This window comes from Phodopus roborovskii, unplaced genomic scaffold (genome assembly GCF_943737965.1).
Source record: "Phodopus roborovskii unplaced genomic scaffold, PHOROB, whole genome shotgun sequence".
Lineage (NCBI taxonomy): Eukaryota > Metazoa > Chordata > Mammalia > Rodentia > Cricetidae > Phodopus > Phodopus roborovskii.
Window position 1 is genome coordinate 34565419 of NW_026126540.1, and position 13641 is coordinate 34579059.

The 13641-nt window shown below is 38.1% G+C and overlaps 2 protein-coding genes across 2 annotated transcripts in view; both read left to right on the forward strand.

Annotated features, from left to right (window-relative positions):
- The window catches only part of Ptpn22 (protein tyrosine phosphatase non-receptor type 22), a 48488-nt gene extending 40584 nt beyond the window's left edge, over nt 1-7904 (forward strand). The window contains exons 17-19 of the mRNA XM_051199149.1: nt 167-197; nt 5152-5229; nt 7635-7904. Of these exons, the coding sequence (XP_051055106.1) occupies nt 167-197; nt 5152-5229; nt 7635-7699 (174 nt within the window). The 3' untranslated portion in view covers nt 7700-7904. The remainder of the gene's footprint in view (nt 1-166; nt 198-5151; nt 5230-7634) is intronic.
- Nucleotides 7905-9914: 2010 nt separating this feature from the next.
- Nucleotides 9915-13641, forward strand: part of Rsbn1 (round spermatid basic protein 1) — a 48145-nt gene continuing 44418 nt past the window's right edge. Inside the window, exon 1 of the mRNA XM_051198766.1 lies at nt 9915-10921. Coding sequence (XP_051054723.1) covers nt 10219-10921 — 703 coding nt within the window. The 5' untranslated portion in view covers nt 9915-10218. The remainder of the gene's footprint in view (nt 10922-13641) is intronic.

The following is a 13641-nucleotide window of genomic DNA, read 5'->3' on the forward strand; positions in this document are numbered from 1 at the left end:
AAGTGGTAATTTTGTAGTGAATTAAGATGCAAGATGAAAAAATAATTGCATTTTCATGGCTATTATTAAGGAAACTAATCTTGTTAAGTCTATATTTTTTAGTTGACTAAAGCATTTTGAACTTTATTAGGAAATATTAACTTTCCCCCTTTCTTCACTTTTATAGAGTTTAAAGATTTTCCGAAATATGAAAAAAAGTAAGTTCATTTGTACTTATTTTTTAGAATGTATCTAAAACTTTTAAAATTACACAGTTTTTGGTATAATCACCCTATGAAAAAAGTCAACAATATCATTCCCAAACAGAACAGGGACCCATGGGTCAGATCATCCAGGCCTTGACTTTGCTGGGCTCTACCATGCTAATGTCCCATGGGGGTTTCTGTTCACAGACTGAGTTATAATTACTACATTGTTTGGAATTTTCTACCCATACCAAGATGCTTAGATATAAGTATGTTATTTAAAACTCCTAGCAGTCTAACCTTAGATATATTTTCTTTGAATGCAGTAACAGCAAAGCATATTGTGTAACAAATGTGTTGATTTAATGAAACAAGCAAAGCATTGACACATTTCCATTTTTACATGTATTACCAGCAGTAAAGTCTGTTGCTTACTATTTTGCTGTATTGTAATGAAAATAAAAACCCAAAAGGCTCTTTAAGCTTTTGGAAATTGTCTTAGACACCTTATTTACAATTACAAGGTCTATAAAACATGGTATGACTCTTAGAGATTTGGTCCACTTGGTTAGTCAGGGAGGTCTAAATAGCTGATATTATACTGTACAATAGGGAGGAAACTTTTGGAAAGTAAATCTCAGGTGGACAGTTGAGTGCTACTTTACCCTTCTAGGCTTGTCCTTAATTTTCCATCTATAAAGTTCAGATTCTAAATCGTCTGCCATCATTACCATCATACCTGACTTCTGAAATCATCTTTTATCCATTGTAGCTAAAGTCTGGCTTGGAATTATGCCTTTCCCTCTACAATCAGTCAAGAAGAATTTTAACATTTCAAAAGGAAATTATAGTAACCAGGAAAACTAAGTGGACAAAAACCAAACCAGTAACTGACTTGGATAGTCAGCTAAACGTTTATTCTATCAGTGTATTTAGAAAATACTCAATTTTCTTTCTCAAAATACAAGAATATTTGAGGGGTATCAAGAAACAGTAACTTCAGGTAGATTTATGTTCACAGATCTTTCTGATATGGTGAGAGACTAAGCTTTTTTTATGTTAAAAAAACTCTCAGGGCATCCTCTAAATTTCAGCTACATTGAGTCTATATTCTTTGGCTGCTAAGACAGTATCAAGCCCTCAAACTGATCCTGGAGTTTAGTCCTGCATTAGATTAGACTTGTTCCTGCCTCCCACCTGTTCCAGATGCTCATGACCCAAGAATCCCCTATGTCCTTTCCCAATCTGGATCTCTTAGTGGTATGCAGTTCAGTTTATTTTTTAATGAAAATAGTGTTTTTATCTGTTATTTTGAGCTGGCATTTCTTTCTGCTTTTTTATTTATTTCTATGAATATTTGTTGAATGCCTGATATGTGCATTGTGGAAGGCACCTGGTATATGGTGTTCAACAAAGATAATACTGGCTCTTAGGATTTTGTGCAACTTTAGTCTAGTGAGAAATTCAGAAATTAAGCAAGTGAGTTCCCAAACACATACACAATAACATTTTGATAGATTCAATTAAAGAAAACAAGAATGATTATGAGAGAATTAAGAAAAAAGTTATGTATAGTTTTGTTACTCTTTGTTCTTTGGGAGGCCTGCCACCCAGCTCCCAAATAAATCACAAAGTCTTATTCTTTCTAATGATTGCCCAACCTTAGCTTGTGTTGCTCTTGACAGCTTTTCTTTAGTTATCCCTTCTACCTTTCTATATACCTCTCTTTACTTCTTCTCTGTGACTTGCTGTGTAGCTGAGTGGCTGGCCCTTAGAGTCTTCCCCCCCTTCTCTTTCTCTCCTATTTATTTTCTCTGGATGCCAGCCCCACCTGTTAGTTCTCCTGCCTAGCTAGTGGCCGTTCAGCTCTTTATACAGACCAATCAGGTGTTTACACAGGCAAAGTAACACAGCTTCACAGAGTTAAACAAATGCAACATAAAGGAATGTAACACATCTTTGCATCATTAAACAAATATTCCACAGTCCAAACAAATGTAATACATCTTAAACTAATATTTCACAACAGCAAGCTGAGGCTGGAAAGATGGGATAATAGTAGTTACATTCTGATTGATCTTGCTAGTAAGAGTTTATTTTAAGTGAGATGAGACACATAAGGGAGTTTTTAGACAGAGATGTTACACACTATGTTTTTATTCTGGTTGCTGTGTGGAGAGTGGATTACTGGAGACAAGAACAGAAGCTGTCAACCATGATGCTATTTCCCTCTTTTAGAGGAAAAATTTCAAGTACGTGTGTGTGTGTGTGTGTGTGTGTGTGTGTGTGTGTGTGTGTGTGTGTGTGTTTGTATAATGGGGCAGGGGGAAGTACATGCCTCTACTTCTGTATGGAGCTCAGGGGACAATTTTGTTGAGTTGGTTTTCCCCTTCTAACTTTATATGAGTTCCAAGGAACAAGTGCAGGTCCTCAGATTTACACAGCAAACTCCTTTATCAGATGAGCCCTTGTAAGACATTTTGATTGCTCAGAAATACGATAGTTGCAAGTGACAGAATGTCCAATTTAGGCCAATTGGAACATAGGAGAAACATTGTCTTGTAAGAATTAAAATAATTTATTAAGTAGCTAACTTCTCATTCCATATTGCAGTGTTTTATTTTTGTGAATGTATGTATGTATGTATGTGTGTATGCCTGTGTGCACACAAGTGTGGTCTGAGGTTGATGTCAGACATCGTCCTCAATCCTGGAGCTACCTTATTTTTAAGACAGGGTCTTTCACTGAACTGAGAATTTATCAACTGGATATTATAGCTGGTCAGCAAGCTCCATGGAATCTACTATCTTCACTTCCCATATGCTGGGATTATAGGGTTATGACTGCCATGTCTCTTTTTACTTGGGTGCTGGATATCTGAACTCAGTGCCTCATGCTTGCTCAGCAAGCACTTTACCAAATGAGCCATCTCTTTAGCCTCAGCTTCATTTCATTTTATAAGCTTACTCATAGGCAGATTTTTTTTACCATGTGGTTTCAGGCTTCTGATGGAAAAAATTAGCTTCTTCCTGGTTGCTTAAGCAACAGTCTGATGACTAGTGGAAATTGGCCTGATGTTGGCCTGGTTCATTTGCCCCTGCCTGAGTCAATTCTTAACAGTATATTAACATTCCTATTAGGCAGGATAATGTGTCTTATATTTAGCCACATAGTTACATGTGGTCACTGATTACTTAGTAATGAGATCAGACCTAAACAGCTGGTGTGACCATGCCAATATACCAATAATGGACGTCAGCCCAAGCTATTAGTCATTTCATTCTTCTAGGAGTAGAAATAGCTCCACCTGACACATGGAAACTGAAAATTGGGGAGGATGTAAAGGGAAAAATTAAGCTGTTTTATCTGGAGAATACATGTTGAGTAGGAAGCATAAAAATAACTTGAGATAAACCACAGGTAAAATATCAGTTCCCTCTAATATACATTTGCTGTATCTTTGCTGCCTTTGGGGGGAAAAAAAGAAAGAAAAAAGAAAAAAAATCAGTATTCTTTGGAACAAATATATTCTCAGTTCGAATGTAGGGATTATTGACATTTTTGTACATCCCTATCTTCATCCAATGTGTCCTGTCTATGCTCAGTTCCTAGCTGAGCTCTTGACACACAATATTGAGAAGTATGCACTCAATTGGAAATGACTGGAATCTACTTTGTATTCTAGTGATTAATACTCAAGTATCCTCCAGGAAAGAAATGTTTTAGATGTTTCTAGAAGCCTAATATTATATATGTATGTGTAAAAACATATATGCAGTTCTCACATTGCATTTTGAAATGTTAAGAACAAAAAAAGTATGCCCTAATTTTTCCTTATAATCTGTTTTTGAGAAAGTTTACATAAACCTGAGAAATCTTTTATAAGACCATGCATATGTAAAATGTAGATCCAGTTTTACAGAATTTCCTTTAAAACCTAGGAGAAACTGACATATGCTTATATTAAGGTGTTAGAAACACATATTTTTAGGCCTAAATATAGTAAATACAACAGCAAATCAAGCAATATAACAAAGCCTTTGGGAGACTATGGTCCTAATTTAGAATCATCTGTAAAAAAATAAATTGCTGGAAAGTGAAGATTTAGGAAAAGAAAACAATGCCACAGGTGAATTAATGTGAGACGTGGAAAGCATAATATGACTGATCAGAGGACCAAGATAAGCTCCAAAGCCAAATGTGAATCCTAAAGTAGTGGATTTTCTTTTGGGCCACCAACCAGCTCCCAAATCATGACAGAGACTTATTATTGGTTATGAATGCTCAGCCTTACCTTTGCTCTTGTTTTAATCTGTTTCTCTTTATCTACATCTTACCTTGGGGCTTTTAACTTTACTTTCATTCTGTATATCTTACTTTTTCTCCCTCATCCTCTCTTCTCTCTGGTTCCTTGAGCCTAGATTTCTCCTCCTACTTATTCTCTCCACATGCCAGCCCTGCTTATCCCTTTACTGTCTAGCTATTGACCATTCAGGGAAAGTGAAACAGCAACAGATCTTTACCTAATTAAACAAACCCGTGGCATAAACAAATGTAACATACCTTTACATAGTTAAAGTGATATTCCACAAAATATTCCTTTGACAATTTTCTTTGGTTTTGTGCCTTGTTACATAATCTATTTGCAAAGAAAATAAATCTTGCTTGGTATGGCCATTCTGGCCTGTAATCCCACTAGTTACAATGCTGAGGCAGGAGGAATATTACAAGTTGACAGCCATCCTTGGATACACTGTGAGTTCAGGTGTATCCTCCCTCCCTATCATAATTATAATATAAAAATATAATTTCAACCATTTTGAACATGTTTAATATAATACCAATACATTTATTTTGGAGTATTGTTTGGGAGAAATTGTTTAATTTCAATAATCATGCAAGCAAATAAACAGTAATCTAAATCGGTTGTTATTCTTTACTCAACACTGTTTTCTTCTGATTACAGGTGTTTGTAATTCTTCTCCATCAAGCAAGCCTGCAGAATGTGTTCAGCCAAAAAATTCCAGCTCCTTTCTGAATTTTGGTATGTGTATTTTTTTTACAGCAGGGTTAAACATGTGTATAAATTGGGGCTGGAGAGATGGCTTAGTGGTTAAGAGTATTAGATACTTCCAGAGGGATCCAGGTCAATTCTAAGCATTCTTACAGTGGTTGACAACTGTCTCTTAACTCCAGTTCCAGAGGAGCGGGTGCCCCCTGCAGGCTTCTGTAGGCACTGCAAGCACATAGTGTGCACACACAGATGGAGGCAAAACACCAATACATAAAAAATAAATTTAAAAAATGATAGGAACATCAGAAAGTATAATACTTCTAGGCAGACATACAGTTGCCCAAATACAATTTTATTTTGGAGGAAGAGCAGAAAACGAGGGAGCAGCCCTTGTCTCATTTGAGAAAATATAAGAAATGCTCTATTTCTTTAGTTATAGAATTTGTTTTACAATTCATTAACTCAATACTTCAGTTGTTACAATTTAAAAGTTAAGATTTGTATGAAATCAGCTAAAAACATTCATATGGAACATTGCCCAAACTAAGAAAAAAAATGCAACTTTTCCTCAGTTACAAAAGTTTGCTGCTTCCTTTCTTTCTCTAAATCGCTTGAGTGACAAAGGGACCATCTGACTTTACAGTGCTGTGGCTCTGGGATAAAATCTTAGCTGCACCCATGTTGCTTCTTGTCAAACATGCCTAGATTACAACAGTCTGTGTACTTGAAAGCATCGCTTACATGTCATTGCTCCCTTTAATAGTGGCAATGTGAGTTCTAAGAGTATGTTACTTGAAAAATATTTTAAGTTGCTCTGATGATGTACACCTGTAATCCCAGTACAAGGAAGGCCAACACAGAAGGATCTTGACTTTGGGGCCCGGATGGGCTTGCATAAGGAAATTCTATCTCAATTTTTTTTCCTATGTTGAAAGAAAAGCAGCATGTGGTTCAGGTTTACTTTTCCTGGATTGACCCATATGCAGAAAATAATAATGTAAAGTTGTTCTATAGTATTAAGAATTGGCTAGTGGATCAGTTCAAATATAGGGCATCTGAAATTGTAGTTGTTATAAGTAGTCACTTACCATGTTCCCACTCCTCTTCCTGGTGTGTCGGGATATAGTTACGGTGCCTGTGCTGAGATGGTTTTGATGTGTAACTATTTAATTGCAATATTATTCTCTTGATTATCAGTCGAGTAAAATGTATATGAAATAGGCTCTGTGCACCTCTCCCAACATTTAAAATCACTAGTTAGTAAATATCAAAGGTTTCTTTCAGCTCTGGTATAGAGGTAGGGTTTTGTGTGTGTGTGTGTGTGTGTGTGTGTGTGCGCGTGCGTGTGTGTGTGTGTGTGCCTGCCTTGCTAGGAATGCCAGGCTGATCTTGAAATTATGATCCTCCTATCTTAACCTCTGTGTGCTTGGATTACAGGCAGTTGCCACTATAGCTGGCCTAATCTAGGTTTTTTTTTTTTTTTTTAAATTAGACTTAAATTTAGTTCATATATGTAAACAGTTACTAGAAAAGGTGATGAAATTAAAGTATTTGGAATATCTTTTGAGTTTTTTATTTTCTGTTCTCTAAGCTTCAAACCCTTCATTTTTCAATTTAAGGCATGGAAGTTGCTAAGTCTGAGATGCTTTGAAAATCTACCACAATCAAAGGAAAGGACATATACCACTTGTGACAAAGAATGATTGTCACCAGCCTGACATTATTTTTGAGAGCACCTAGTAATTTCCTTTATTTTATGTGAAATTTTTTCTTTTCTTTTGTTGTGGAGGCAAGGGAGTTGCATTTCAGGAAGAAAAGTAATTCAAACTTATTTAATAACTATTTCTTTCAGGATTAGTTTATATTTTTTAAGTTTTGGAAACAATATTTCAGTGGCCGCATAAAGAACTATAATAATAGCACATAAGAGGGAGGGAGGGAGGGAGGGAGAGGGAACTGGGACCAACATGTAAAATAATAAATTAAATAAATAAAAAATTTAAAGTAAAAAAATAATAGCACATAAATAATTGTGATTAATTTTATAAAATTGAAATTTGTTTTGCCATCAGTGATGAATGAGTAGAACACGTAACTGATGTTATGTACTCAGTTGTTGAAGGCTACTTTAATCATGGTTCTTCATACAATTATTACCGTTAGTTAATCTAAGTGGTCTAAATTTAAACATTAGTAGTATTTAGGTTGGAAGTGTGGCCCAGTGGGCAGACTACTTGCTTTAGCATATACAAGGCCATTAGTCTGATCTCCAATACAGCAAAATTGTATTCTATTTCATTTAAACTTTAATTACTATAATGCATTTTTCATCTATTACTAAATTGTTCAAAGAGGGTGCTTAACTTTTTCAGTGCTGTTTTCTAAAATCCAAGTATTTATTTCTTGTTTTCATTCCGTTTTATTTTTGTTTTCAGGTTTTGGAAATCGTTTTTCAAAACCCAAGGGACCAAGGAACCCACCATCAACTTGGAATATTTAATAAACCTCTGGATTTATAAGACTATTGACTGCATACGTGCCTGCAAATAAAACTACTAGAAAATTGCTGTAACAACAATAATATCAATAATGTATATGTGTCAATAGCTTTCAAAAGGAGAGTTATATGTGAAAAACTTTGAACAATCTTGTATTTCATATTCTTTACATTTAGTTGGAAATTGTCAATAAAATTTGTCACTTGAGTTTATGTTTCAAAATGGATTTATTTTTCAGTTTTGGAAGTTATTCTATTTTACTTCTTATAACTTATTTTTATGTGCATTCATGTTTTGCCTGCATGTATGTCTTTGTGAAGCTGTCAGATCCCCTGAAACTGGAGTTATAGGCAGTTATGAACTGCCATATGGGTGCTGAGCCTTGAGCCCAGGTCCTCTGAGAGAGTGGAATCCAGTGGTCTCAACCAGCACCTCTATTTTACTTTCTCTGTAATGTAAATTTTTGTCTTGAGATGATGTCTTTCTATTTGGCCTTGAATTTTTGCAGTGATCCTCCTGCCATAGCCTCTGGAGGGCTAGGATTAAAGGCACACAATCAAACCCAAGGCTTGTAAGAATTTGATCTTAACCAAATTTCTCTTTAAAATATTTTAATGTGTATTTATATACCGTCTATGTGTAGTGCACACTGAGGCCAGAAGAGGGAGTTGGATCCACTTCAATTGGAATTCTAGGTTGTGACTTGCTATGTGGGTTCTGGGAACTGAAGCAGTGTACTTTCAAAGCATTAGTACTCTTAACCATCTGAGCCATCTCTCCACCCCTTTAACTAAAGTTTTACATTGCCTTAATATTAAACTTTTTTTTTTTTTAATACACAAGGTCTTGCTAAATATCCCCTGGCTGGCCTCACACTAATGATCCTCCTACTTACAGCTGCAAAATGCTTCTGGCATTACCGGTGAGCTCCACCACAACTGTCTAAAGGTTTTATTATAAAGCAAAGCAAAGCAAAACAAAACAAAACAACCCTTGCCTTGTGTTTGCAGTATAGAATTACTGCTCATGGCAATGACTGCTCCCAGTGTGTTATTTTTGTCTAAATGGAGTATACCTCCCTTGTATTCCCAAATGTTGTAGAAAAGAAGGAAACAAAATATTAAAGAGAATGATATAGAAATAATGGCAGTGATCATTTTTATAATGCTGTAACAGTGGTCAACTATATTCCACATAAATTTTAACCATTCACTTACCAATTCTAGAAAAATAATCAACAGCAGTTAACTTTTTGGTAGCACTTTAAAATTACTTTTTCTTTTTTGATAGTGTTTTCTATATCAATGTGTTCCCTATATCAATGTGTGCAATACATGTTCATAATCTTTTAAAGTTTGAAAATGAATTTCTGTATGACTGACTATGGAGTCTCCTAAATAAATTTCAAATCTAGCTTTACAAGGTAAACAAGTTAATGTGCCTTTATTATTTTAAAGGATTCGTTTTACTTTCCCTATCAATTTGATATTTTTACTTAAGAAAATACAACCTAGCAACAGTGTTATTTGTGTTTTAATACTTTTCTTTAGGAAACCCAATGCTAGGGCAAACTGAAAGGTATTGTTACTTACTTATTGTAGTACAATGTATACCCAGAAGGTGTTCGAACTCTATTTTAAACTATAATATTTATTGCGGACGTTCATTCAGCATAAGTTTTCTTCTCTGGGAACTAGTGGTGTTAAACCATAGTGCTTTTTATATGCTTAGTATATCATTGAAGCCAATTATTACATGAATTTCTAAGTAAACACTATCTCCTGACAAACAGGGACGATATTTTAAGTCTCAGGTTGACAACGCTTTTCACATTTGCAAATTTGTATTTATGGCTTAAAAAAATTAAAAATTTAAAATAATTCCTATCGAGAACTGTTTGTAAACAAACTATAGTTATATGTTCAGCATAAATGCTGGATTCTACCTTTCTAAGTACAGAGGGAAAATGCGACTCTGGCAAGGTGGGGCTAGCACCTGCCTTAAGTCTGTAGCTGTAACCACAGCAATGCCACCGAAAACGCTTTTCTTTTTTCTGAATAGCTAGTCCAGCTATCCTTTACAGCAAAACCGTCATTTTACATATTCCGAAATTCTTTTTTTCTTGTCGTTTGTCAAGGGTAAAAGCTGGAGATTCTTTTACCTCACAAAGGCAATGAGAGAAATACGAAATTGAAAAGTCACTATGGAGACCACCTACTCCGGCTAAGATGAAGGAATTCGGGAAGAGGATTGCCTGAACGTCCCGCCAGACTCTGAAAGCTATTAACATTGTTTGGGCCGTTAGGGCGGTTGGCGGCAACTCGCAGACTGGCGGCAGTTGCGACGTACCCCGAAGCGTGCCTGGGCGCACGCTCCCTCTCTTCTTCTCCACTCAGAGAGCGGGGTACGCGGCGGGCGGTGGAACTACAACTCCCGCAAGGCCTTGCGCGTCCAGGGCGCTTTACAATAGAAGCTCGGTTGGCGAGGTCTGCGGCGAGGTGCCGGAACTGCCGTTTCCGGCATGTTCAGCTCTACGAGAAGGACGGATCAGCGGAGGGCGGGGGAGAGACTCCAATGCCCAGCGGGCCCTGCGCGGGTGGCGCTTGCGCGAACCGCGGACGGGGGGGCGGTCGGGCCATTTAAATGTGTGTTTGTGGGTGAAATGGCTGCGCAGGTCGGAGCGGTTCGCGTAGTACGGGCGGTGGCGGCGCAGGAGGAGCCGGACAAAGAAGGGAAGGAGAAACCCCATGTTGGGGTCTCGCCGCGGGGAGTGAAGCGGCAGCGCCGGGCGAGCAGCGGGGGTTCTCAGGAGAAGCGGGGGCGGCCGAGCCAGGATCCCCCTCTCGCTCCCCCTCATCGGCGGCGTCGCAGCCGCCAACATCCCGGGCCGCTGCCTCCAACGAATGCCGCCCCAACCGTCCCGGGCCCTGTTGAGCCTCTGCTCCTGCCACCTCCGCCGCCACCGTCTCTGGCGCCCGCCGGGCCCGCTGTCGCTGCCCCGCTCCCGGCCTCCGGCACCTCGGCCCTCTTCACCTTCTCGCCCCTGACGGTGAGCGCGGCTGGGCCCAAGCATAAGGGCCACAAGGAGCGGCACAAGCACCATCACCACCGCGGCTCCGATGGTGACCCCGGCGCCTGCGTTCCGGGCGATCTCAAGCACAAGGACAAGCAGGAAAACGGCGAGAGGAGCGGAGGGGTGCCTCTGATCAAGGCCCCCAAGAGAGGTGAGAGCAGGCGAACCGCCGGGGCTCGGGCTCTAGGTCTCAGTGCCCACATCCCGCCCCTTTAGGACTGAAAGACGCCGCTCTACTCCCCTGAGCCCGCTGAAGTGGACTCCAGATTGCAGACGGTTGCCACAGTTTGACCTACTTGAGGCTTCTCTCTGAGGCCAAGCTGTCAGTTTCCATCCCTGTTTGCAGTCCCCCGGAGCCTTTGCAACGTTTATTTTCAAATTCTGCAGGGTTTCCGCGCCGCGCGGGCTTGGCATCGGATTAGTAGGTGGGGTACTTAAAAACCAGCCTTACTGAAGTATAAGGGCTTGTCACTAAAAGTCCCTTCTTGTTTTCTTTCTTGGAAATCTTTAGTTTTTCTCATTCCCGGCACACACATATTCATAGCTTTGATTCTGGGCTCTGAGTTTATATTCTCAAAGAGGTTACACAACTCAGTGGTTGCCTTAGCTTCAGCGACGTTAAAAATCATTTATGGTGTTCCTTTTTAAGCTAGACGAGGTAAAAATAGCTTTAAAAAGTGATATTAGCCTTTTTAGTTCTTAGTATGGTATACGATTGGTCCGAGGAAGGTTTTTTTGTTTTGTTTTTTAATCGTCCTTTGAATCCTAGGAAGTAGATCAACCATTTTTCTGAAGAGAAGGAAGCATGCAGTAGGATGTAGATGTAGATTCTAGTTATATTTCATTCTGCCAGAGCACTGTTTGAGAATCTGCAATTCTAGCAGTCCTTAAAGGTATTTCACATAGAAAACATAGGACCAAGTGTGGTTTTGAGAGAAATTAGGTTGGTGTCTTCTATTTCCAGATACTTGTAGCCTTTATTTATATTTTTTGTGGGAGAAATGAAGTGTACTTTTGGTTATGCCGTATTTATACTTTGTGATATTTATAACGTGTAATATCCATAATCTTAGTAACATGCTAACACACTAATACGTGTTTGAATACTGGGCTACTTTAGTTATTACATGTTAGTGAACTAGTCTTTAAACCTAAAGTTTGGAGTGTCTTGCATTTTTCCCTTGTATTTGGTCTTAGTGCTGACCAGTGTGTGTGTGTGTGTGTGTGTGTGTGTGTGTGTGTGTGTGTGTGTATGTGTTTAGGTGTGTTACTATTTAATACATTTTCATTGGACAGAAATGCATCTTTTTATCTTTGGTGGTATCCAGATATCCTCAGAAGTTCAACTGTGGCAAGCTGACTGGTGTGCCAATTTCCAGTATGCAACTACTTTGTGTATTGGAGTAGCTTATTTTTTTTACCCTTATTCTGCACTCTCCCTGGTGTGTGTCCATACACACAGCGTTTGAATAATCATTTCTTTTAAATTTGTGTTGCAGGAGACAATACCAGGGTCCAAAATAGTGAAGAGACTTCATCTACTGATCTCATTACCAACAATGAAATTTAAATTAAAAAGAAATCTTTGGGATAGAACCCAGGCTCCTAAATGCTAGTTCAAGATTCATCTCTGGTCTGCCCAGCTTTGCTTTCTCTTTCTTCCTTTTCTTCACTCCTTTGCTTGCCTTTTCCTTGTATCTTGACATTCTCATTTTGGTGGTAATCAGTAAGCTGACTAGAAATTATTAGCGATCTTTCATTTTCCTTTTATGGGGGACCGTGGTGCTGACATGTATTGTAATTCACAGTGTGCTGCTCAGAAGACTGTACAGGCCACATGCTCTTTTCAAATCAAACGAAACAAGTCTAATACTGATGAATAGAATTTTTTCAGATGATGTAAATGTTCTATATCTGTGTTGTCCAATATGGTAGCCATATGTGGCACTTGAACAGATTTGTAATGTGGCTGTGTGACTGAGAAACTGAAATTTTATTTTATTGTAAGTTGTAACATGTTACTTATAGCTAATGGCTACTATGTTGGACTGCACATTTTTTTTGCCAATTCATGAAGAAGAGAAATGGGTTAAAATCAGACCATTTGAACACTGTCCTAGAGATAATTGAATTACAGACTCAAACTATGTATGTTCTAGGGGAAATAGTGCCCTCTGGTCAGGTACATTTGAGGAACCCTGTATTGTAGTGGTCTAGATATCTGAAATGCACTGGCATTTTAAGAGTTCTGAAACTTGCTTAACATTGTTTAGTACAAGACTTTTGCATAGATGGAACTTTTATTTTTGTTATCCTCAGGTTCAGGACGAGTAGCTCTGGAAGTAAATTTTGGTTCTGGTATTTACTGTGTGATCAGCATCTAATTAATCTCTCTTTAGCCCCAGTTTTCCTGTTTGTTAAATGGTGTTGGGTATTTCATTCATACGGTTTTTACAGGGATTAAGTGGGGGTAGTGTATGGAAAGCACTTAAAATAGTGCTTGGCTCATGGTAGGCAGTTAAATCTGGCTTTTATTTTTACTATGTTTGGTTCTGTTAATAGCTCTATTAAAGAAAGTAGATTGTTGTTTACAGAGGAATCTGATCCTTTTGCTTATGCAAAAAATTTTTAGGAACTTTCAATTTACTTTGAAATAATTATAGAATCATAAGAAATACCACAGAGAAGTCCTTTTTCTTTTCTAGTTTACTTCAGTGGTTGTGTATTATATAACTATTGTATAATACCAACACCAGGAAATTGACGTTGGTACAGTGTGTGTGTGTATGTGTGTGTGTGTGGTTCTGTGTCATTTTATCATAAGTAGATTAGTGTAACTACCACTGTAAACAAATCACAAAACTTTAGAAA